Here is a 27,525-nt window from a genome sequence, read left to right as displayed (position 1 = left end):
TTAAAATTCAAAGGAGGATCACTGTGGTTTTCAACAAAATAAATCATTAGAATAAGGAGCTTAAAAGGATTAATGTGATTCTCTCTTGAAAGCTTGGTGAATAAGTAAAGCTCAGATTCTTCTAAAACACTGTGATCAGAAAATGAAAGCACAGAATGAAAAACTATGACTGTGTCCTTCCCCCCAAAATCATCCCCCTAAAAGAAATCCTAGAGTCTTGTCAAACTCTAAATGAGCAAAACCCTATCAGCACTAATGAAGCAGCAGCCTCAGGTATGAATCTGAATTTATCAAGTGAGCATTTTATTACCACCTTGTTCCTGTCTCTATACATGAAATGACTGCTTTCCAAGAAAATGAACATCCACTTTTCATAACTTACAATTTAATATTAATAGATTTGTCAAAAAAATTAAGGTGTGTCTGGTGATGAAGGAGATGAGATCTAGAATTGTCTAGTTTATTTTAATTACTTTACCATAATTATAAAGCTTCTTGATTAGAACCATAAGTGCCCAGGACAAGGATTATCACTGGCTAACACATAGAATTAGTTAATAAATGCTTACTGAATGCCAATGATGGGTATAGGTGATGTAGCCAAAACCTTTAGTAAGGCTAAGGTGGTCTAGAGCAGTGCTTTTCAAACTCTAATGTGCACACGGCATAGCTGAGGAGCTTGTTGAAATGCAGATACTGACTCAGTACTTCTAGGGTGGGGCTGAGATTCTGTGTTTCTAATGAGTGCTGGCAACTAGCAACGCTGCTGGTCCTGGGTCTCACTTGGAATAGCAAGGACTTACAGCATACGTGTGAAATCTGAAATAGTATCCCATTTCAAAATACTAACAAACAAGCCAAAACCACTGCAACAGGGACACATAAACCATCAGGCTTTCTTTATTCATTCTATGAGTGACTAATAAGGAATGACTAATAGGCATTTGCTCACACGACGGGCACAGTCATTTAGAAATACCTCCTGAATTATGTTCATTGTTTTTCTCTCCTTGCACCCTCCCACATTTTGACCGTAAAGACAGGGGAAAGGTGGAATGCCATCCCCCAAATTAGGAGAGTATGATCCTAATACTTGCATACAGGAGAGAATATCCAGGGGAATAATAAAAGCAAAGGGTAAAGGAAGGAAAAAACTCACCCCTTCCATCTCAGCGGATTTGGAGACTAAGAACAAAATAAAGGTAGGAGGAGCAGGTGCTCAAATGTGTGTCCTCCCCTCTCTTGGCCTAAGACCTGAAGGGAAAGCCAAAAGCACCAGGATGTCAGCTCTGTTTCCTGCTAGGAAGTCTGGGAGATTGCCTTAAACAATGTCCTCACAATAACCTGAAGTGGGGGTGTTGTAGTCAGAGAGCTGTGGTCAGGACTCCCTTTGCTACCCTGTTCTCTCATCCCCCATGAGGAGACTCTTCTCTCATCCTTCCATGAGGTTTCTTGGAGTTCAGCTGGTGAACTTGACAGAGGTGTTGCCATGGCCACAGAGACACAATGACCACCCCACCCCCACTGCAAGGAGAGCCAGGGGGGCCTCTGAAGCCAGACCTCAGGGAGTTGGCTGGGCCAGTGAAGGCTGAGATGAGGCTTAGTCAGCAGGAAATACCTCCTGACCAAGCCAAGAGATAACAGCGCAGCCACAGCCCTCTGTGGGGAGCAACCTCATAATGTCAGGGGCAAGACCCATTTCACTGAACCCAGCCAGCCTGCACCCAGGGGCCACATTAAGCCTGGGGGCCTCACCATACCCCAGGATCACAAGGTCATGTAAGCCCGCTATATGCTCAGATGTCATCCTGCACAAAAGAAGGGAGAGGGATAGGAAATCTGAAAAACAGCATTTATTCCAAGAAGTTGTTCCCTAAAGAGAAGGTTAATTTGTTAGGAGAGGCTACAAGCATTTTGTGTAAGAGCCTGAACTCTGATCTTAAAACCAGGTTTTTTTCCCTTGCTGTACCAGGGAAGTTTGTATTTAGGAAGTCTCATAAATTATCAATCAGTAAGAGATAATAACGAAGCCTGTTTTCTTTTCTATACGTGTATGATTTAAAAAGAAACTTTGATTATGACTAAACAATTCAAGGGCAAGGTATGAATTGATCTTTGTATCCCTAATGCCCAAGATAGTACCTGGGAAATGATGATGAATGAATGTAGATAATGAAACCAAAAACTTTTAGTAGGACCAGAATGACTTCAGAAGAGCAGTATGTGATAGAGATAATATCTCATCCCCAAATGCCAATACCAACCAGTGCAATATAGACAGACTTCATTCATTCTGAAGGTGAGATTTTGCCTTCAGTGTACAATGGTACATTTGCTTACTTGAAATGATTGTATGCAGTATATTCTCAATTAATGTGAGTTGCCTTCCCATTCCTCTCACATCCTGCTTCTATATTAAAAATTAAAGGAGATTTATGAGTAGATTTTAAATAGATGAAAACTGCATATGGGATGATAAAATGTTCACAATCATGGAATTTTTTTACTAGCTCTTTAACATGTCTTTATATCCATTGAGCTGTTCTCTCCTATTATTCTCCCTATCAAAGGACTTAGAACAAAAGCCATTTCTTCGGGCCTCCCTGGTGGCGCAGTGGTTGAGAGTCCGCCTGCTGATGCAGGGGATACGGGTTCGTGCCCCGGTCTGGGAGGATCCCATATGCCGCGGAGCGGCTGGGCCCGTGAGCCATGGCCGCTGAGCCTGCGCATCCAGAGCCTGTGCTCCGCAACGGGAGAGGCCACAACAGTGAGAGGCCCGCGTACCGCAAAAAAAAAAAAAAAAAAGCCATTTCTTCTAGTTAAATGTACCTCAGGCTCGTTCTCGGATGGTCTACACTGGAGACCAGAGAGTGGTGAATGAACCTAACACAGATACACTTCCTCCAGTCTAGTCTATTTTCATCCTAGCTGAGAATATTTAGGCTTGAGTTTGTTAAATATGGCAAATGCTTTGGTTCTATAGTTTGTTTCATTAAGTGTAGAATCGGCGCTAGAGTTTTCTAAACAACAAATTCTCATAAGGTCCTAATACTGAAGACAAAAACATTTTTTAAGCATTTGTGCCTGATTTCAGATTCTTTGCCATGTGTTAATTCACAGCTTAGAAAAAAACCTGACAGTTTTCCAAAATTAGTGAAATCAAATACATAACTTTGTAGCAAATCAGAAATAAATTACTAGAATTTCTTTGTTGGTTTTTTTGAAACCTTCTGAAATGACTATAATTTAACGTGCTCATTATATTAGGAAAATCCTTGGGTAAAGGAAGTAGCTTACTTTCTTATGTTTATTACCTGCAAAGGTGTGCTGTATACTAGTGATTTTATAAAAGATGTTTTCCAGGGAAAATGCCAGCTACTATACAGGAAAACAAAAAAGATCATAGATGAGTAAATTTATCAGGGGTAGCATAGAACTAGTTAACAGTTCTACATCCCTTTGAAGAATATGCTGATTCAATCAACTGAATTCAGAACCAGGTACTTTTTTTTGAAGTCCTGGTGACAAATGCCCTCTTTTTAAAAGGGAGAGAGAGGTGACAAATTGTGGCAAGTAGTTCAGAATCTTATAAAGGCTACAAGTACAGGAATTACTCTTTTGGAGGGATTTTCCTTATAAAATTTTCTTTGTAAATGTGCTTGGGTTCATGTCAACTCATTCACTCAAATATATAATCTCCTAGATGTTAAAAGGTCTCAAAGCACACCTTTTCAGTACTCTATGAATATGTTATACTCTCTATGAAAATGTTACGAGGCAGACTTGTATAATACTCTAAGAAGATGTTATAAATCAAACACATGACCAAAATGCTATTCTTCCGGATATTTTTCCTTTAAATTGCCATATACCTGAAGGGTTCACAACTAAAGAGTTGGACATTCTATTGTAGGTATGATATAACCAGTTTCGGAGCTTTAAAAGTTTCATCATGGTATGAGGAGAAAGCCTTCTAAATCAAAGTCAGATTTTGTTAGACAAATACAGAATTATGTGTTTATTTCATGGTCAGAAATTCTAATAGAGACAGAGAAAAGGCTATGGAAAAATAAATGTGCAATTTTTTCTTTAGAGTTTATTTCTAAATTTGGGCTAACTACTATGGTAATTGCTAAAAGTATTTCCCAACATCTTGTCCACCATTTTCTCTCTTTTTAAGGTTAAAAAAAGATTCCAGGGCCTTTCACCATAGAAATAAAATACTAACAAGCCTGTTCAGTATCATTTTTTTCTGCAGATTGGATAGCAATGTATTATTTGTGAGGCTGGCACAGTCTAAGAAATGATCCTTCCTCTAAACCCTGGTGGGAGTTATGTTTGACCAGCTAAGTGTTTGAATACATAAATGCATTCAGCCTTTGGTATTTAAAGTGAGCATCATTAACTCAACATTTCAACTTAAACTTTGCTTAAAAGATAAAGTTTCACCCAAGTGAAATCAATGGGAGGTGTGTGTGAATATATGAGGTTCCAGCTTGGTCCACTAAGGAATTTTGATTAAACCAGACACCAAATGAAGAAATCATCAAAATAGAGCAACTATTAGTTGAAGAAAAAATAATACTAAAAAGCCCTGGAAGTTTTCCTACCTAAGGCTGAGTAATACATATTTTGGAGCATTTAAGAATCCATCTTTTGTAAACTTAATGGTTCATTTCACACCAACACATCCAAAAACACAAGACAGGTTCCTGAGATACCAGCTTGTCTATGTTGGAACTTCTGTTAAATGATCCAATTTTCCTAGCTTCTTTAGCATATTGATTCTTTCCCCAAATATTCATTATGTGTTCACTGTTCACTTTATTTGCTCAAGGAAGTTTGCCTCTGGTTTTCAAAAATGACACTAAAGGTAATGGTAACAAAATCTTGTAAAAAAGTAGTTTAAGAATATTACTGAAGTAAAATACTAATAATAGATTAGAATTTCCCATCATCCTCTATTCCATGTGTCACATAAGCACAGAAGGGAGATACAAGAGTGGCACCTAGCCCAATCATAATATCATTAAAGAATAAAATTTAGCTTTCCAGACATGAAATCTGATATGCACAGTTGCATGTAGAATCCCTTTCCACTCTAAACATATTAAAGTGTGGACACTAATTTACTATTTTGAATGAAAATTCATGAGCCACTTCCTCATGAGAAAAGCAGCCTGCCTTTGCCATTAATAAATAAAAAGGAATATGGAGTTCTTTCCAGCAGTAATTTTCTCAATTCTCATATATACCCATGTACATATGAAAATGTCTAAGAAAAATAAGATCAACCCTACAGATTTGTTAATGACTGGCCCCACTTTCTCATGGTCTCATGGACAGTCTGTCCATAAACACTTGCTATTAAAATAAAAGCCATAAAGCAAAAAAATTCTAACCTCCAGGAGTAGCCATAAAATTAGAAATACTAATGTAAATTTCTAGACGTATTTAGAGGATTCTGTTAGGCTGTCAGGAAGTCAAATCTTTCTCTAAATTTTCAGATAATACACTGGACTAAGTTCTAGCCAAAAAGCTTGAAAACATTCTGAAGAATTTAGAATCAGTAGTGATTCTAACACAAACGGGAGAACCCATACGTCCAAAGACAAAGCAAGAGATGATGTTGTTTAAAAAAAAAAAAAAAAAAAAGATATAAACCTTCCTATGTCATTGTCTGCGTGTTAGAGGGGGCTGGATCCAGACTTGCTACTGGCACACTGGTGAGCATTGGGCAGCTCAGCCTTTGGTAAAAGGTCTACTCCACCCTAGGCCTCCCTGTTTTTCAAAGATTTAACAAGCAACAGAGAATATTTACCCTCAGGGTTAGGGTAGGAGGTAAATAACCTAGAAATAACTCTCGGCCACCCAATCCCTAACAAAAACCTGGTGGCAGACTTAATATGGAGACCTCTCCCAAAGTGACTTTGTCTATCTCCTCCATCAAGGCTGACCCTGGCCACAGAGTGCTATGCTCAGGCTACAGGGTTCTGGTTACTTGTAGAACGGCTCTTAGTGAATTGTGCTTTGCCATCACTTCTGCAGCCTACATCAAAAAACTGCCTTGGGAATTTGTTTTCTCTTATAGGGATGTAGTCTCACAGATGCCTATCTTCTCCTTGAAGAACTACAGGAGAAATTCCTCTCAGGACTCAATGGCATAAGCAGCTGTGTTTCCCCAGCTTTATATATTATTTTTAATCTTAGGACACTATGAATTTTCTGATGGATGAGATATCACTCCTTTCTTTGGACGTGGAAAGCTTAGAGCCAAATCATTGCCCTTCTTGAGGACATGCATAGAATATGCATTTGTTTGTTTTCTTACACATATTTTACTTTTGCTTAACTTACTTCAGTCAAATATTTATTCTATTTTATTGTAAATATTTTTGTAAGTTGACTTAAATCCTTTGTGAAAGACGTGGGGGAATGCATAAAGGAATAAATTTTGAAGAAAATAATTAAGCTCTGCACATTAAAATGAGGTAGATTAGATTTGTCTTAGGTTCCCTCATACCTCTCTCCTTCTTCAACAGACCCCATAAACTCTCCAAAGCAGTACAGAAATTGTTTGAACATTATTAAGATGGAAAGGATATATATATATATAATTGTTGACTTTACCGTTAACTTTGTTAACTTTGAAATACTACTTCCCCAGAAATTATGCCACTACCTCTCTGGTTTACCCTTTGTTGGCTCCTGGCATGGATGGCATTAGATTACTGAAGTGGAAGACTGTCTAGGTCTAAAATTAGTTTAATATATTTGCACATTAGAAGGATATAATATCATGATCCCAAATGAATACATTTATACTGGTGAGATTTTTTTTTCAGCCCAGAAAGACCTATTTTAATAATCACATAGTACCTAGAATATCAGTTTTTCAGAAGGTAGTCAGGCCCTTTTGGCTCCTTTGACTACAGGCTGTGTTGAGATCTTACTGTTCAATAACACCACAGCACAAGAGAAGGTGCAAAAAGAACCGGAACTGAACACTGAGCAGCTGTTCATTAGTTTAAGACAGGGGAAGAATCAGGGGAAGAAAATAGAAATGCAGGGTGGACATAAGGTCTCTTTGGGCTGTCTAGTGATATATCTGCAAAAGTGTTCTCAACATTGGCACACGTAAGAGATAGTACTTCATTTTATGGCTGGTGTGTACCAAAAAGAAAACATTTTATGTAGCAATGTTCCAAAAACACCCATTGAGCAGAAATTCCAAATTGTCATTTTGTGTGTGTGTGTGTCTTTGTGTGTGCGTGTGTGAGAGAGAGAGAATATGAGTGAGCATGAATGTTCATCCCACTGCACAGAGATATTTTTGGCCTTTTGCTCAACAGAAAACTAGAAAGTTCACCCTGCTGCAGTGAAATCCAGGGGTGATTATATCGCTTCTCAGGTAGTTACAGTCATTCAGTGTATCTTATTGCATAATTAATTTAGAGTCAAATTTGATCTTTAATCAAGCAATGTTTTAAATAGTGATATATTTGTTTTCATCTGTCAATATCATTCCTCTTTGGGAGTGTTTTTATATATGGTGTATATATATATATATATATATATATATATATATATATATCTGTGTATGTTTTCACACTGATCCAGGGATACTTCTCTTCCTAAAGGAAAATGGACTCATCTTTCCTGCTGAACGTTTAGCCTTTTGTCTAATTAAAGTTCACTGAGTTCAGCCTGTTGTGCTTGGAAATAACCTATATATATTGTTTGTATTTGGAAGTAAAATTTATGCTAAAACCTTACAGGGTGAATACTCCTGTATTCTTACACACAGAGCATAAACCTTAACTACATATCCATCTGTAGACATTGCCCAAATTCCCCTACAACCAGGGGAAGCCTGGCATATGACTGAGACTGAGGTATCTTCTAGAACTTTACCACAAGAACAGAAGTCTCTAAGAGCTCCCTTGGGATTCCCTCCTGTTCCCAGTAAGCAGAGTCAGGAAACATCTCCATGCCCTTCTGCTTCAAATTATTATTTATGGTAACCCTTAATATTTGCGTGCATGCACACTCACACATGCATGCACACAAACACACACACACACACACACACACCACCCTACATACACACCTGAAATCCTCACCCTCATTCTACCCAACCTTTTCCTAATGGCTAGTATCTATGCATCTTTTAAGACAGCTCAGATGTTCCCTCCTCCCATAAACCTCCCTGACCCCTTCTAGCCAGGCTGGATTAGGCAAGCTTCCTAAGTCTCCCCATAATACTGTCTATCTGGAATTTTGACCATCATTTCATAAGGTTGTATCTGAGTGTCTCTGTCTTTCTCCCTCACTAGACAGTAGAGATTAAGTCATATGTACTTTTTCCATTCCTAGCACCTCATACAACTCCCTGCAACATAGTAGTTGCTCTGATGCATATTTCATTAACTAATTTTTCACATATCTATTACATTCCAGGTATTTTAGACATTTTCTTATTGATTATTGTAGTTCTATGCTGCAAAAAGCATGGGAAGTAGACTGGGATAATAATCAGCCTACTTAATAATAGGAATAATAAAATAACAATAATAATAGGAATAATAAAATATTACTATTTTACAGACTGAGATATTGCATATTGAGGAGGTTAAGTGTCCCAATCAAGGTCACACAGCTAAAAAGTAGCAGAGTGCCAACTTGAATTCCAATCTTTAATTTTTAATCATGTATGCTCTCTCTCCTCCTTTAAGAAATTAGACTAGAGTGAATGTATGACTATCCCTAAAAATAAATTTTATTGTGCATTTGGAAGCAATCAGAGCAGACCAAATGCATTCTAATATCTAGGATCAGGACATGTTGCCTGCAGCTTTAAGACAGAAAATAATAGTCAACTGTAGTCCTCAATTCCTGCTAATCAAGATATCACATGGAATTTTCAACGGTGTAGTTTTTATTTTAGAAGACTTCTATAATAGAGCCTGAAAGAGTCTAACTGAAAGAAAAACGTTCCTATTAGCCATATCTTTTAAAACGAGCATTCTTAGAGATACTGTTATGTCTACCTGGGGTAGATTTTATGGGATAGACTACCACAAGGTAAGCTCCTAGCTCTCTCAGCCTCTACCACCTCATAGTTACCATACTGTCCTTGTTGATGGTTGAGGAGCCCAAGACATTCCTGAGCTCCAGACCTGCTTCCTGGGCATTTCTACTTAGACGTTACGCAGATCATAAAAAGGACTATGTCCCAAACACTCAGCTTCTCCCCGCCCCCCCGGCTCCTCCCCTGCAGGGGAGGAGCTGTCTTAAATGCCCCCCATCCACTCAGTGACCAGGGCCTGTCTTCAACTTCCTTCTTTCAGTTTCCATTCCTGCTGTCTTATTAGCTCAGGCCCTAACTATTTATCACGTGGATAACTGGAATAGCCTCTTAACGGATCGCTGTCTAGTATTGCCCATGGCAACGTATTCTCCCAACTGCTGACAGAATACTGTTTGAAAGTTGCCAGTCTGGTCTTTCTGGGATCCTTGGCTGGTTCCAGCTGTGTGTACACACTGTCTCCTTTGTGGGAGACACTCTGGCTGTCACTTCTGACCCGGGCCATCCTCCATGACACTTCTCCTAGCAGGCGTTCCTGACTGACATGCCCCTGCCACCCTTTGGGTCCCACTGTCTCTACATCCCCAGGGCCTAGTAGAGTCTGCACTTCCTAGTTGCTCAAGAGTTATTAACTGTTGAATGACACGAAAATCATTTGAATCCAAATCCTCCTAGTTTCCTTCTCCCCCTTGAGCCAGCAACTGGAGCATCAGAGTGGTTCTTTTTTACTCCCTCATTCCCCTCATCCAAGGTTTATCGACTCTTTCTGGCTTTAGCCTCCAATCCAGTCTCCACTTTTTCCATTACTGGTCTCCACCCCCAGACTTTCCAATTTTGTACGTGTGGAGTGGGACCCAGAATTTGCATGTCTAACAAATTCCCAGGAGACACTAATGCTGTTGGTCCAGAGACCACACTTTGAAAACCACTAGGGCAATGGTTCTCAACTGGAAGAGGGCATCAAATACATCTTGGGCCACTCCTGCCTACTGAGTCAGAATTTTTAGGGAGGTGAGACAGGCAGGCATTTTTTGGCTTAAAAGCTGCATAGGTAATCCTGATGGACTATCCTGGTTAAGAACCATGAACTCAGTGATTAACTCTAGGATCTGGACTTCACTTCCTTCCTAAGCCTTATTTTTCATCACCCCCCTCCAACTTTCTACCCTCCTCTCCAGTCATATGGAACAGCAGGTAGTCTAATGATTCCAGACCTTTGCTCCCTCTCTCAGACCCCCAGATCCGTTTTAGTTATTCATTTATGCATCAATGCGTTCACCGAGCACCTAGCACATTCCAGGGTGCAGGGCTGAGTGTGGTGAACATGACAGGCACAACCCTGCCTCATGGAGTCCACATTGTTTGCTCTGAGCTTCCCTGGCACCCTCTGCTTCCCCTTCTTCCTCATTGCACAGGCAAATACTGGCTTAATGCTGCACTCTCTTGCTAGACTGTTTCATGAAGGTAGGGACTACGGTCTATCTTTGTAAGTGCTCAATAAATGTTTGTTCAGATTAAATTGGAAAACTCTTCCTCTGACCTAGGCGTCTTTCGAAAATCATCTCCAGAGTCCTCTCTTTCTGCTGTCTTTCCTGACCTGCTCCAGCTCCCCCTACCGCAGTCAGCACTGAGCTTCGCCTTCCTTGAGCCCTGATCCTGACTCCAAGCAGATTTCTAACTCAGCACTTGTGATCCTTTACCACATGTTGTTTACAGATCTGGCTCCTCCTACCAAACTGTGAGTCCCTCAAGGGCAGGGACCATTTCATCTCTGCACTTCATATAGGAGGTATTTAATAATATTCATCAAATTAATGAATGAAGTCAATTTTGTTTTCCCTTACCGCCTGCTTTGCAATGTTTTTGCCCAAACTTCCTTGTGGCTTTAATGAAATTGCCTTAAGACTCTTCCATTTTTCCATAGTAGGAAGATATCATAATTTAAATTTTATACAGTACGGAATATGCATAACATGTGTTTTAGGGGGAAAAATGTTTATCAAGGGTCTGAATGAAATTCTCAGAGGGAGGGCAAAGTGTGACTTTATGGGTTGTCCACTGCATCGTGACCCAGGACTCTGAGTTGAGGTGCTGGACAAGCCAGTCACCCCGCCTTTCTGCCTCCCAGTTCTATCATTTATAAGCTGAACAAAAGACATGGTTTTTAATCTACACTAAGTCTTGACACGGATGCTACTTAATGAATTAAACAAGATTTTGAAATTCATTTACAAAATTGAAATCAGATAACTCCTTGATAGAAAGAGGTGTTACAAAAAGAGATGGTTATACTTTACAAAGTACACAAATTATAAGTGTTCTTGACAAACTCTCCTCAGAACATCATGCCATGCACTTAGTAGGTCTTCAGTGGATATTGACTGGATGAAAGAAACAAAACAATCTATAAGCTTTCATTTAAATCAGCCGGAATCAAAAGTAACAACCTGCTCCCACTGAGAATCACCAGTGATTCACGCATTTGTTATGTCCCTACAGGAAGCCATGGTTTCCCACTTCGTGATGCAGGAGCCAGTGCCCAGAGTCTCCCACAGAGGGGCACACTCTGTTACTACAGCTCACACAGGTTCACATACTTTTGGGGAAATCTTCCCACCGCACATATTCAAGACTGCTAAACACACATTTCACAGCTGTATATAAGCTGTGTTAAATCACCTTGACACACACCTTTTCGTCAAGCCAGAAAGGTTATAAACTCATTTCTAAACAATACTTTGGTTATGCAAAATTCTTAGAAATTTAAGATCTCCATTCAGTCTAGCAGCTGAGTCTTCCCTGGAGTAATCTTATACATTTTTCAACTACATACTCTTCTTCACATGCATGTAGGCACGGGGAGGAAATGAAAATATACAAATTGTATCACTAACTTAATGTTCTCTTTAGTAGATTGGATATCTATCTGCATATGGAATGAAGACCCTAGAAAGCCCACACTATTCCCACAATTGCTTATCAGAAACAATGCTCATTCTATGTAACAAAGTGAACGGTTAATGAAGCTTATGTATCATTGGAGCAGATAATTTTACAAGGCTGTGTTCTTAAGGCTTCAGAATTAAGGATTCAACTGTGGGAGCAAAGAGTCTTAGGGGCAGGACACCCCAGATAACCTCACCCACATACATTTCTCAAACAATGGTTTTCTGTATATATACAGAAAATAGAAAGGAGTATATGCTTTTTGTCCTTAGTATTAAATAGCTGCCTTTTCTTTAGCATACTGTTAAATTTCTGCACAATGCACAGCCTTCAGCACCCTAAGGAGCATAAACAAAGGATATCAGGCAAGTTCACGTACTCCCACTTTACAGAACAATGCTTGTTGTTAACTAAGCAATTTCCAGGGCAGATTTATGATTTGTGGAGCCCAGAGTAAGTACTCAGGTTGGGCCCTTGGAATCCGAGGTCAGAAGCACATGGTGCCTGCTCAACCCCCAGCGCTTTTAGAAAACATGAAAATGTGACCTAAAGTTTGTGGTTGTGGGTACACCAGAGACTATTTAGGCATTTAGAAAAATTAAAGCACGTTAAGGCCTCAAAACAGCTTATTGTTCATGCTCCAAGATTTAACCTTTTCTTTCTTATTTGCTGCTATGCTTGTCCTCTTGTGAATAAATGTCTTCTGAATCGTATAAGATGAATCAAATATATGTATAACATGTCTATGTATAAAAAATATCTCAATAGAGCAACAAATTATATAGATAGGTAAATTTTAAAATTTCAAAAGTCCTCTCCCATTTCCTAAAAAAGAATTATGACTCTGATTCTTTTCTTGCATTCTTAGACCTTGGGTTATATCACAAGACAGAATTTGTAACCTGTGTTCTTAATTTATCCCCCAAATTTGAATTTGGATTTTAAGTCACGTCAGAACCATAAGCACTTACTTCTTTCCTCCTGCCTTTTCAAGGAATATTTTGGTTAGAGTTACACCCCATAGATTGATACTGTGCTATTAACATCTAATAGAACTTGGGGGAACAGTTTCTCTGCCGTGTTGTCTGGCTCAAGTATAAAAGCGAAATAGGTTACTGTTTCCATTTTTATGAGTATAATTATTATCAAGTCATTAAAACTATGAAATAATTAAATTTCATTATACTCTTTTACTCTTTAATAATCACCTACTAAATATTTAAATTGAGCCAGAAAAAAAATTTTTAAATATACGTTTTTAAAAAATTCTATGCATGTATTATATATACATACATATTTATATATACATACACACAATGTTCGCATAACTTTAAAGTAATTTGGAAATATTTGAATGCATGACTTAACTATTCAATAGCATGGGTAGTTAGTACAATATAAAGACAGCCATTAGTCCATTAGTCTCAGGCTGAATGAAATTGTTGGTGGGTCATTGAAGTTGCTGGGTCTTTTCACATACCATAGACAATAAGCGCTAGTCCATTATTCCAGTTGACTTTATGTGACAAACTGGTTAGCTCATAGTCCCTAAACAATTATTAAATATCTATATTTTTCAGAAAAATTATGTTCTACCAAGTTTCCAGTGAGGTTCTGGTATTTAAAAGTTGCTTCTATAGACTTTAAAATAAACGGTGAAGTTTAAAGAGGGGGAAATACACTGAAAAAACTTACAGGCACAGTGTAGTGACAGAAATACTCATAAAATCACAAGGCTGTTTTGAAAACAATAATAACAAAGTTAGGAAGTTCTGGGTGAGATGACACACTGATAAAATCCACAGTCTTCAATTCTGAACTGAATGGAAAAGAACATAAATGCCTCGTCTACTGCGCTTCTCTTCTTAGCTAGGGACGAAATGCCTGCCTAACACCTACCAGTGGAACATCACTGAAAAAGTAGAGATTAGTGAGAATAAAACAACAAAAAGAATAGTTCCCTACCCATTGCCTCCTACTGAATGAACTTTTGACATATCAGCAAACTCTTCTTTCCTCTTGCTGCTGCTGGTATACTGCTCGCTGTACAGCTTGAGGGACATCTGCTCAACAGCATCTCTTTGTGCTTCCAGGTAGCATAGTTGAACCTCAGCCTGGAGAGAGAAAAAAAGAGGAATTGCTGTTTTAATCCAGAAGGAATGCATTTCAAGTGAGGTGTAACAACTCAAAGAATGGGAATTGTTCACATCATTATACTGCTCCTTTTCAGGTTGGATTTAATGGGATCAGCTGGGCATATTACAGAATTATATTTTAGATTTGAATCTTATAAGTTCCTCCTTAAAATATGACCTGAATAAATGAATTCTCAGAAGACTCAGTAAATATCACAAAATATCCCTGAGATCATAATACTGTATGATGAGACTTTACATTAAAATTCTGTGAAATTCCTTAATAATATTCTTCCTCGTATTGCCACATATGTAACATTTATTTTTTTAAAGATTCCCCCTCCGACCCATACATTTGCATGGACACATACTCTGAATGCTTCTCATTATCTTCCCCGAGGAGAATAAAAAAGCCTAGTATTAATTCAATACCTTTCCAATAGTGACAACGGACTTCCTGTATTACATTTTTTTTGGTTCTCTGTATTTTGTCTTAATAATGTTAAAATAGAGAGAACAGTGATTTTGCTTACATGCAGGCTTGAATTGTTAAATCTTTCATAGATACTTGGGGCTCACTGTAGTACAGGGAGAGGTAGTAAGTTCACCATGCTGTTTTCTATCAAACCAAGGCCAAAAGAATGCTGAATAATATTTGGCATGGAAATGTATTGAATAGATGCTTTATTTATTGCAGCTGTTGTGATCCCTGTGGCTTTAGAGTTCCCTAGAACACCAGATGAGACGGGGAATGAAGTCTTCTCGGTGGCATGCTTGCCTATGGTGAAGGGAAAGGGCAATGATGAGTTATGTGCACTGTGGACCAAAGGAACTCTTATTTTCTTTTGGCACGCTTCACTAAATCCAACACGTCCGTTAACATTTCTCAATAGCCTTAACACTTCTACTTCTTTATAATTTAATTATATATTCTCCTACAAAAAAACAGATCTGGGTCAGCTGTTGGGTAGTTGCCAGAATTCTACAACATGTAGGAAAAGCAAAGTCAGGCATGACCTCCTACTCTTTGTGTCCAGTGCCAACCAAGGCCTTTTGCCTGGTCTCTGGTTTTATAGACTCAACCATGGAGAAAAAGAGAGAGTGTTGCAAAGTAGCAGCTGCTTAAAAGGGCAAATCAGGACTCTGTAAAGGAAACGGATAGCTTATGAAATGTAAGATCTCAAGCCACTCTAGAGTTCGTATTTTGTTGTTTTCCACAAGCAGTTAATTATGAATGTTCTAGATACTGAGGAAGGACTTTAAAAATGCTAAAATTACTATACTCATATAACTGAAGTTTCAGAAATCAATGAAGAACTGCAATCTATGTATTGGTTCATGTAAACTCTTCTTGCCCAAACTAATTGGCTTGAATAAGAATAGACTCAACTGGATTAAGAATTACGTCAAACAGTATAAACAAAGGATAATGTTACATGGAGTACATTCAGTATGGGAAGAGGGGTATGGCTGATGGAAAAGCACAAAGGAAATACTAGATTTAGTGTTATTCGGCATATTTATTAATAGATAGTGAAAGAGAAGGTATGGAGCATATTAATGGCAACACAGAAGAGTGCCAACTCAGAGGTTTGCAGATATCATAGAATTTGGAGAAATGATACCTACAGACCTAAGAATATTTTTTAACAGTTGGGGGGAGGTACATGAAACTGAATAGAGGGAGTCAATGATTAGAAAAAAACAACAGAATATATCTTTCAAAAGAGCATACAATATTCTTAGGTAACTAAATAGGAGATAACTGAGAGATACTGAACAATAGTCAAAGAATTTAATGCAACTAGAGATTATCATACTAAGTGAAGTAAGTCAGAAAGAGAAATAGAAATACCATATGATATCACTAAAATATGGCACAATGAACCTATCTACACAACGGAAACAGACTCATAGACATAGAGAACAGACTTGTGGTTGCCAAGGGGGTGGGGAGGGGGAGGGAAAGGGATGGACTGGGAGTTTGGAGTTAGTAGATGCAAACTATTACATTTAGAATTGATAAACAACAAGGTCCTACTGTATAGCACAGGGAACTATATTCAATATCCTGAACCATAATAGAAAAGAATATAAAAAAAGAACGTCTGTGTGTGCATAATTGAGTCACTTTGCTGTACAGCAGAGATTGCCACAACATGGTAAATCAACTCTACTTAAGTAAAATAACAGTAATAATAATTTTAAAAAAGAACCTAAAAACAATCTTTCCAAATGCTACCCCCCCACACCCCTCCCCTCCTCAACGCTATAGGGATACTGAGGAGGACATCCCACACAAAGTATTCTATTGGTAACCCCATTAAAATATTGAATCTACACCATCAGATGCCAAGGGGCATGTCTGATCCCTACAGGTTCCCATTAATTTTTAACCACCCTAAGGTAGCAAATTAGACCACTGCTTGTTCTGGGTAAAGATTTCACAAATGTGTGCCACTGGTCACAAAAAGCATCATCAAGAGGGAGGCCAACATAATACAGACTCATCACTACTATAGAAGAATAATTGAAGTTCATCCCTTTGAGATCCTAGGCCTTTCTGTGCACAGAGGGAAACACCTCTCATGACAGGGATACATGGAAAGGAGCTCAGAGAACAATGCTGAGAGCAACTTGAAAAATAATTAGCCACCTTACAAAAGTGATTGAAATGTTGTTAATCTAAGACTTTTATTGCACAATATCTCAAAGGCATTTGACATAGGAAACTTCCCTGTACTAACAAGGAGATGAATTAGATGGCCCAGGTCTTTTCTTATCCAGCTCTATTTCTATCTCTGCTTTCAGTGATTCATTCCTAAACGTGATGATAAAAATAGGACCAAAGTTGCTTCTTCTGCTAAGGTTGAATGACTTTGCCAGTCTAAATCTCTCTGCAAACTGTCTTAACTTTTTCTCGTACTGTATCTTAGTCCAAAAGTAAATTTTTAAGAAAAAGATTTGAAGAAACTATAGTTCTTAAAAAAATAGTAACACTGAATCTTTGATTAAAAGAATTTCATTTCTTAGCATCTATGACAATTGTGGATACTTTTAAAAGTGACTACATTTTACAAATGGAAACTAAGACATTAAATAATATTACTGATCCTACTAATCAATCAATGGGATTGATTGTAATCAATGGGATTTAGCAACCTATTAAGGAAAATAAAAAGGAACAAGAGGGAACAGACTCAGTGACAGATCCACCTCTCACTTTCTGGTAGGTGCTGTCAATGGGAGTAGGAATATAAAAACAGCAGTACAGGTGAATGGAACAAATGAGCTGGAATTGAGTCTTTTGGTTTGACGTACTGGTGTGATTCCCCAAATGAGATGTTCAGCAAGCATGTGGAAATATTAAGACTGAAATATAAACCCAGAGGCTATGGTTGACATTAGGAGAGGAAATGAGAATGCCATGGGAGATGGTGTATGATGAGAAGAGAAAAAGAATCAGTTCTCACTTATTCTAATCTAGGCCTGTATTACACCTTAGCTGACCTAATGCAATGGATTCTCAAACACTCTCCCTCCCTCTTTCTCCACCATCCCCAAATCTATTTTATAGATAGTTCATTGATCTTTTTGAATTGCATCTGGGATCACTGGTTGTTGTTATTTCAGGGCTTAATTCTGGATCTCTTTTCTTTTATACTCTCTTCCATGGTTTTCAATGCCATCTATGTAGTAATGGCCTCCTATTCTCTCCTCTGAGTGCCATAACTACCTACCCAATCAATCACCTGACATTGCTAATTGAATTTACTTTAGGCATAACTGTTTAAAACACTCTCTATTCTCATCTTTATCGTGTGCCCCGAAACTTTGTTCTTAGGACTTTCCCGTTAAATAAATGGCACCATCTGTTGCTTAGGTCAGAAACTTGAGAGTCTTCCATGACTCCTCTTCTTCATTTTCCACAGCCAGTTACTCCCTAAATTCTGTTGATTCCTCTTTCAAAATGTCTCTCCAGTCTGTCTTCACAGTCTGCACTGCTGCCAGACTGGTCCAAGCCTTCATCATCTCTCCCCTGTAGTACAGCAATTATCTTCTAATATGTATCTCCCCTCACCTATTCTTGTCCCTCTAATCTCTTCCCTTACAGTACCAGAGTGGTCTCTATAAAACTGAGCTGGTTTCATACTGCATTCAGATCTAAAACACAAACTTCTTCCATGGCTCATTAGATTTGGTTCCTGCCTGTCTCAGACCTCCTTTCCTACTTGTCTCCCTCTTGATCACTATGCACCGTCATGCTTGCCTTCTCCCAGTTCTTTAAACAGCTCTTTCCTGTCTCAGGACCTTTGCATATACTGTTCCCTTTCTCTGGAACATTCTCTTGCTAACATCTTCTCATCCTTTAGCTCTCAGCTGACATGTTACTTCTCAGAGAGGCCTTCCCTCACCACCCTATCAAAGGTAGATCCACTCTATCTTTCTCCATTTCGGAAGTGTTCATTTCCTTCACAGCACATATCACAACTTAAAATTCTTACATTTGCTGGCTTACACTTTTTCTGTCTCTGCCTCCAGACTCTAAGCTCCATACAGGGACACTGTCTGTCTCTCTCCTCAGCCATTTTGTATTCCCAGCACCTTGGCAGTATCTGGAACATGATAGGGGCTCAGTAAATAATTTATTACTCATATATTCACTGAGCCTTTATCATGTGTCAGGAACTGCACCAGGGACTGTGGGTACAAAGAATAACAAAACATAGCCCCTTTTCTCAAGGGATTGCAGTGTAGTGGAGGAAAGAGCCATGCCAACAGATGCCTACAAGTGTGCCAAGTGAAATGATTGTGGGGGAAGATGGGAAATAAAACAACTAATTGCCTGAAGGTGAGAAGTAGGCAGTAAAGGCTTGATAGAGGTGGCATTTGAGCCAGATCTGGGAGTATGGCTATGACTCTGTCAGGTAAAGAAGCAGATGAGTATCTTTACAGGCATAGGCAGAGTACCTCATTTTGTTCAGAGGCCCAGAGTTATGAAAGGATGTGGCATGTTCAGAGAATGGTGGCTGCAGTTTTGGGGGCATTTGGATGAAGAGGCTAAAGTAGAAGGGGATAGGCTATGGAGGATGTCAGGTTAGGGAATCGGAACCCTATCCAATGACCTGCCAACAAAAGATGACATTGTTTCTGTGATGGCATTATCTTCCTCCATCTCCCTTTTTCTGTCATGGGAACATAGCTCTCTGATGGATTAGTCCAAATATGCTCATAAAGTTCCTACCTCCTGGTGTACTTTGAGAACATTGCATTGAGAAGGGAATCAACAGCTTCCAAGAGGCCAGAAGCCCAGCATCCCAAACAGGGGGAATGCCTATGAGATTCTATTAACTCATATCTCTCTAGTAAACGTTTAACATAATGTTATAGACTCAGGACACATGTCATAACTTTTCAATTTGTATGTTGAAGCCTTAAACCCCAGTGTGACTGTATTTGGAGACAGGGTCTTTAAATAGGTTAAATAGATCACAAGGGTGTGGCCCTAATCCAACAGGACTGGTGTCCTTATAAGAAGATGCAGAGCCGTCCCACAGAGAAAAGGCCATGTGAGGACACAATGAGAAGGTAGCCAGTCATCTGCAAGCAAGGAGAGAGGCCTCACCAGAAATCCAAACTGCCAAACCTGCCAACATGTTGATCTGGGACTTCCAGCCTCCAGAACTGTAAGAAATAAATTAATTAATCTGTTGTTTAAGCCACCTAGTCTGTGGTAGTTTGTTATTGCCACTCTAGCAGACTAATACACATAATAAAGTTAGAAACAGTGCCTTCTCATCTGAGGTTTAATACAATTGCTTTGCTGCTTATCATTGTTAGTATGTTTTCCCCTTTTATTTTGTATGCACCTATAGCTTAAATCACTACAGATACTCCTTCAAATTTAGACTACAAATTAATAATTTAATCAGAACACAAGACAGTGTTCTAAAATATTTTATTTAAATTTGGCTTGGTATGTGGTGACCCAAATTCAACGGTCTTCTCCAGGGCCTGAATAATTACTCAACCATCTACCTTCCTCTGATATTGTGTCTAACGACAAAATAGTTAGCCCATGAAAAATTTGGTGGTGGGGAGGTAAGTTCCAGTTATTCTAACAGTCTTTAAGGATTAAACACATACTTACTTTTATAATCACATATAGACATATGCCTTATCCTTGCCCTAAAAAGCACTGATTTAGTTAAGAAATATCAATTATTTCATTATCACTGCATGTCACAGCATCCTTTGTTGGGTTAAGTATCCTGAGAATGTTAAATAATTAATTTTACTCTTTCTTAACTCATGCCATTGCAGGTCTGCCTGCTCATTCATATTGTACTTCATAGCTTCCCACCACATCTACCCACCCACTTGCATCTGGGTCCACATCCTCTGCTTTCTCTCCTGTTTCTGTGGAAACAGTCCGTATTTCTATCCAAGACCAATCCCCTCTACTTAGGCCCTAGACCCCCTCTTATCTACACAAAGATTATCACCCCAGCAGCAAACCACCCTTCTCCCCTTCATTAAGTTTTTCCTCTCTACTATAATTATTCTCATTAGCACATTACTACCCCACCCCCAGATGCTGTTTCTCCCATGGTAAAAAAAAAAAAAAAAGGAAAAATAATCTCTAGACATCAGTTGATACCAATCTATCCTCTGGCTAAAGCCCCATTTCTCTGTCCTCCATTACAGCAAAGTCACTTTTACATGTATTATCTATACTCACTATGTCCAATCCCTCTCCTATTTTCTCTTGAATACACTCCAACTAGGCTGTTGTCCAAATTCCCCAGTTGAGTCCTCAGTCTTCAACCTATCCGGACATGCTCCAGCATGGCTTGTGGGCATGCTCTAGGGGCATTTGGTCTTGTTTGCAGGCTAGCTTGGTCCCTAACCTCCCTCAGGTCTTGTCTGAAAATGTCATCTTCTTATTCAGGTCTTATTTGATCTTCTACTTAATACTTCAACCGACCCCCACCCCCATCAATCCTTATCATCCTTTATACATATTCACCATGTGTAGCTAAAATATGTAACTTATTTTGTATTGTCCATCTTCCCCCAGTGGACTGGAAGCCACATGAGGACAGGGACTTTTATCTATGTATTCATTGCTGCATCTCCAGCGCCCAGCACAGCACACAGTATGTGATAGGCACTCTATACAAATTAGCTGAATAGATTTTACTGAGTTTGAAAATCTAAAATCGTTTAAAGTCTACAAAGAAATAAAACAGATAGTTTGAAGGCTGTAGCCTCAGCTTGATTTTTAAAATAGTTGGCTTCATTTTCTCTTAGAAAGGAGACTATTTTTTTCTTTGACAGAAAATTATTGTAATATACAACTTGTTTACTTTTATCTAGGAAAAAAAGGAAGAAGAAAAGCTCATTTCGAGTCATTTGGTAATATTTTATTCAGCTAATAGAGTGATCCTATACGTCACATATTATATTAGAAACTAACCACGATGGTCTCACACTTATAGAATGAAAATTTCAGCTACTGTCATCATGCAGTAAGTTGTACAATCCATTTCAAAATGAAGTTTTAAGTCTTCTGGGTAAGAACTTGTTTTAGTTTAATAAAATCTGATTTCCCATTAAAAAAGAGTCATTTGAGCTTTTGGAAGAAACATTAGCAATGTCACAGTTTGGAAGAATCCACACCAATTCAGGAAGACCATGGGGATCCATCAATACAATGGAGGGGAACTGTACTTTTTCTGACAATAATTTTGTCATTTGGGAATATCTTCCTACTTTTACTAGTTTTGTTTTGTTTTGTTTTTTTACCCTTTGATGCACTGTCTCTAATCACATGCCTTTTTCTCTTATTCCTTAGACAAATATTTACTATGCCTCCCTTCTCACCTCCCCATAGTATCCTTCTCATGCAACTAGCCCAACTGGCTTCATTCTTCTGGAAACACCTTCAGTCTCTAGACCCCCACAGGCTCTGACAAGGACTTTCAGGGTTGATTAGAATCTACACTTGGAAATCTCCATGCTTTTGTTTGGCAGAATTCCTCATACTCACTCCAGGATTTAGCATTGTCACCTCTACAGTGTTTTCTTCCCCCAAGATCCCAGTTATTTTGTGCGTTGTTGCTTTTGCCATCACTGTTGGAGGTTCATAGTTTGCTGAAATAACTCATCTTTGGAACTGAATTCAAAGTGCCTTTCCTTTGTCTAGAAATGAACTCTCTGAAGACATTTATCACACATCCATGATTAGCTACATTCTAACTAAGTACAAAGAATATTTGGCATTATAAAGGATGAGAGTCTCTCTTCAGCCCTGTGTGCACAACTGAATGGAGTAACAAAGCCTCCTTCTCCTACAGAGTTGGAGCAGGGAGTCATAGGACTAAGGAGCAATGTGTCTCTTTGGAGTAAAGCTGATTAAAGGTCTTCATTTCTTCATTTGACAAACATATTTTGGAAGTCTCTTATATGTAAGACATTGTACAAGATACAAATCTGGTTCAGACATGGTGCCTGTCCTTAGGGAACCTAAACCTAGAATTATAGAAAATTATGTTGCATAATAGGAGCTAAAATATTTATTCAAGGATATGACCAATATCACACTTTGAAAATGTTGTCAAAGAAACAGTAAGTTCGTTAGAATATTCTTTTTATCAATGGATAAGAAAGTTATAAAAGTATTTAAATATATAAATATTTTCCCATTTAAAGTTAAATATACATTAAAAATTTAACAAGAATCTCAAAGCTATTTCAATATTATACTTAGCAAAGATTACTGTATATACTAATCTGTACATTAGGATATAAAACTTCTCTGACCATATTGGCAGCCCCAGAAAAACTAGCTTTAGGTTCCCAAGGTTTACTTATATTTATATTCATGGATAATTAACTCAGGACAACTGCAAAAGATAACTGATTTAAGTAAAAAATATATCTTTAAAAGGTCATCTTTATTTCTATTGACTTGGTGCTATTTGCAAACCATTAAAACCATTCACTGTAATGTTTAAGAAATTCAATTTTAAAGCTATGTCCTTAATGATATTTGTTAAATGGTAAGCATTTAAACAAAGCAGAAAAATTAACATGAATGCTATTTTCATTATTTCTTCTGCATTTGTGTGTAAAGAAAAATGTTTCCTTCCTCCATGTTAATGATATGAGATGTTTATTAAAAACAACGACAATAACGCCTCCACCTAACAAACATAAAGAACAAATATATCACACAATCGCATTTGTGGATAGCCTTATCCACCACCACCCTCCTCCTCTTTGCAATGGAAGTAGTTAAAGCGATTAAAAATTCAGCATCTTATGTCATGAACTAGGGTGTGAAGGGAGTGTGATTACACTGTGTGGACTGGAGGGGATGATTAGAATTTCGATGTTTCTCCATTACTGTTTCCTTAGCAAATCTCTGCACGATGACACAGGCATCAAGTCTGTGTTTATATTCTTCAGCTGTATCCTTATTCCCATCTTCCAAATTCCACTACAGCAAATCCTTATGTACTTTCTGGCAGAAACTAAAAATTAAAGATGTATAATGTGAAGATACAATCTTAGTTTCTCTTGCCCTGCAGGACTGGCAGTTCCTTCCCAAGTACAATTATGTTGGCAAATGCTGCTATTAACTCTATGACTACAATGAGCACTCCAGTTCCTTTGAAATTCTATAAAATAGTTGTCCTTAGATGGTGATAGAAAGGAAGGAATGAAGCAGGAACAACAAGAATTACTTTACATACTAATAATAACAATTTAGCTATCAAAACAGAACTGAACAAGTCTGCCTTTATACTGTTCTTTTAAAAATTTAGCCTCCTAGGGTTCTAATAATCAGGGCCTATGGTTCAGGAATGCACGGTAGCACTCAGCTCAGTGCCTGTATCCTCATTTCAAAGAGAATCATTCAAACCGACATCCACCCTGTCAAGAGTCTTGACTTTGAGCTGCTAATGTAGAATAAAAATCAATATAAATTTTGATCATTTGATGCATATTTACTTCTTTCTTTAGTGTTTGGGGATTTAGAATTGAAAAGTGCTGAATCAGGTCATTTTATTTTTTTGTGTTTGTGCCAACACCAATTTACTACCCTCCAGAAAGTTCCTGAACAAGATGTCTCAGGTGGCATGCATGTTGGTTTTTCCTGTCAATCATAACAGTATGTCAGTAGGGAACCATAATCATTTCCCTTTCATACTCTTAGTGTTCCAAAAAGGAATATTTTGATTACATCCCTGGAAAAGGTAAACTTTCTCATTTAGACACACTATTGTGAGCCTGGGTGTCTGTTGATTTTGGCATTTGGTTGAGCCTCAATTGATACAATCTATTAAAAGTTAAACACTTTATCTTAGGCTCCAAGGATCTTGCACAATAAATAGAGTTTCCAATTGGTTCCTCTACAAGTAATATTCAGTATCACCCCCAAGACAAAGAGCTTTTATAGAAGCTGTCATCTTTCTCGTGCATTTTCTGAAAAATAACAAGAACACATCGACTAATTGCTCTAATCAGCAGACCAACTTCACAATAAAAAAAACTTTACATTTTCATTATAAATAAAAAGAAAATGCACTACAAATAAGTCTAAAAAAACTTGACAATTAAAATGTGATTCCAGGGACTTCCGTGGCAGTCCAGTGGTTAAGACTTCACCTTCCAAAGCAGGGGGTGTGGGTTCGATCCCTGGTTGGGGAGCTAAGATCCCACATGCTTCGTGGCCGAAAAACCAAAACATAAAACAGAAGCAATACTGTAACAAATTCAATAAAGACTTTAAAAATGGTCCACATCAAAAAGAAATCTTAAAAATAAATAAATAATAAATAAAATGTGATTCCAATGTAAGTCTAGTTATATGAGTAGACTAGCATGTCACCATTTTTATTATGATACCTTGATATATGTAACAAAAGCTTACTATTCTTGCAGAATGTTTCCATAGTGATTTTTAAAAGAATAGTCTTTCCTAATTTGAAAAAGACTAACTGCAAACACCAAAAAGGTAAGCTATTCTCATTTTTAAAAAAATCTCACATATGACATAGTGGCAGAAGATTCAATATTAAGGAGACATTTTTGGTGGTGCCTTATAAATTAAATAAAAATGGCAGCAGCTGCTTTTCCCAAGGATGATCTAGCCCTGGACAATCACTAGATATTATGTAGACAGATGTTTTAAATAAAATAAGTATTTAGATTGCTAGATACCTTGCTAGATATGAAGGCAATTATAGGATGTCTTTGTTAAATTACATTTTTCATTTTTGCGAGGGAAAAAAAGAATTGTCCTGGAAACAGTACCGACAGGAAATGATCCTATATCTAAAACAGCTGGAGACTGTAACTAATATAAATTTACTTGAAAATAAAAATGCTGTGTGCCTCTGGAGACATGCAGTAACATGCCATAAAAACAGATGAGAATATAAAAGTATTTAAAAGGAGAGAAAACACATTTTATCTAGATATTATACTGAGATGTGATTCACTGATAAATGAGAAATATTTGAAGATGAAGAAAGGAAAGAAAACCAGAAGTCATTTAAAAACTTAGATATTTTATTTAAAACCATATTTGTAGGAAATATAAAAATAATTTTCTAGGGAAAACGCTTTGCTTTTCAATATATTGGTTATTAATCAGTTTACTAAAGTCATAATAAAAATGTAAAGGCAGATAATAGTGTTTAATTAGGAAATTCTAATAAAAGCAGAGGATGCTTATCATGAGTAAGGCAAGGACCCCAAATGCTGAATAAGAACATTGGAGTAAATCTCAAAGCCATATGTAAGAGCCTCAATAAACGGAAGGGAGGAAGATGGTGGAAGAGTAAGACGTGGAGATCACCTTCCTCCTCACAAATACATCAGAAATACATCTACATGTGGAACAACTCCTACAGAACACCTACTGAACGCTGGAAGAAGACCTCAGACCCCCCAAAAGGCAAGAAACTCCCCACGTACCTGGGTAGGGCAAAAAAGAAAAAAAAGAGACAAAAGAATAGGGACGGGACCTGCACCAGTGGGAGGGAACTGTGAAGGAGGAAAGGTTTCCACACACTAGGAAGCCCCTTTGCGGGCGGAGACTGCGGGTGGCGGAGGGGGAAGCTTCGGAGCCTCGGCGGGGGAGCTTTGGAGCCTCGGAGGAGAGCGCAGCAACAGGGGTGCGGAGGGCAAGGCAGAGAGATTCCCGCACAGAGGATCGGTGCTGACCAGCACTCACCAGCCAGAGAGGCTTGTCTGCTCACCCGCCGGGGTGGGCGGGGGCTGGGAGCTGAGGCTCGGGCTTCGGTCGGATCGCAGGGAGAGGACTGGGGTTGGCTGCGTGAACACGTCCTGAAGGGGGCTAGTGCGTCTCGGCTAGGCGGGAGGGAGTCCGGGAAAAAGTCAGGACCTGCTGAAGAGGCAAGAGACTTTTTCTTGCCTCTTTGTTTCCTGGTGCACGAGGAGAGGGTATTAAGAGCGCTGCTTAAAGGAGCTCCAGAGACGGGCACGAGCCGCGGCTAACAGCGCGTACCCGAGATGGACATGAGATGCTAAGGCTGCTGCTGCAGCCACCAAAAAGCCTGTGTGCGAGTACAGGTCACTATCCACACCTCCCCTCCCGGGAAGCTGTGCAGCCGGCCACTGCCAGGGTCCCGTGATCCAGGGACAACTTCCCTGGGAGAACGCACGGGGTGCATCAGGCTGGTGCAATGTCATGCAGGCCTCTGCCGCTGCAGGCTCGCCCCGCACTCCATGCCCCTTCCTCCCCCGAGCCTGAGTGAGCCAGAGCCCCCGAATCAGCTGCTCCTTTAAGCCCATCCTGTTTGAGCGAAGAACAGACAACCTCCGGCGACCTACACGCAGAGGCGGGTCTAAATCCAAAGCTGAACCCCGGGAGCTGTGCGATCAAAGAAGAGAAAGGGAAATTTCTCCCAGCAGCCTCAGAAGCAGCGGATTAAAGCTCCACAATCAACTCGATGTACCCTGCATCTGTGGAATAACTGAATAGACAACGAATCATCCCAAATTGAGGAGGTGGACTTTGGGAGCAAGATATATTATTTTTTCCCCTTTTCCTCTTTTTGTGAGTGTGTATATGTATGCTTCTGTGTGAGATTTTGTCTGTATAGCTTTGCTTTCACCATCTGTCCTAGGGTTCTGTCCGTCTGGTTTTTTTTTAACTTAAAAATTTTTTTCTTAATAATTATTTTTCATTTTAATAATTTTATTTTATTTTATCTTACTTTATTTTATTTTATCCTCTTTTTTCTTTCTTTCTATTTTTTCTCCCTTTTATTCTGAGCCATGTGGATGAAAGGCTCTTGGTGCTCCAGCCAGGAGTCA

At 38.7% G+C, this 27,525-nt stretch overlaps 1 protein-coding gene across 1 annotated transcript in view; it reads right to left on the bottom strand.

The window, feature by feature from the left end:
* AKAP6 (A-kinase anchoring protein 6) overlaps nt 1-27,525 on the bottom strand; it is a gene marked incomplete at both ends in the record, with an annotated part of 373,598 nt that overhangs the window by 125,780 nt on the left and 220,293 nt on the right. Inside the window, one exon of the mRNA XM_079701375.1 lies at nt 14,000-14,148. Coding sequence (XP_079557501.1) covers nt 14,000-14,148 — 149 coding nt within the window. The remainder of the gene's footprint in view (nt 1-13,999; nt 14,149-27,525) is intronic.

The sequence above is a fragment of the Hyperoodon ampullatus genome (assembly GCF_949752795.1).
Source record: "Hyperoodon ampullatus genome assembly, chromosome: 3".
NCBI classification, from domain to species: Eukaryota; Metazoa; Chordata; class Mammalia; order Artiodactyla; family Ziphiidae; genus Hyperoodon; species Hyperoodon ampullatus.
The sequence above is the reverse complement of the archived record's forward strand: the minus strand, read 5'-3'. Positions and strand labels throughout refer to the sequence as shown.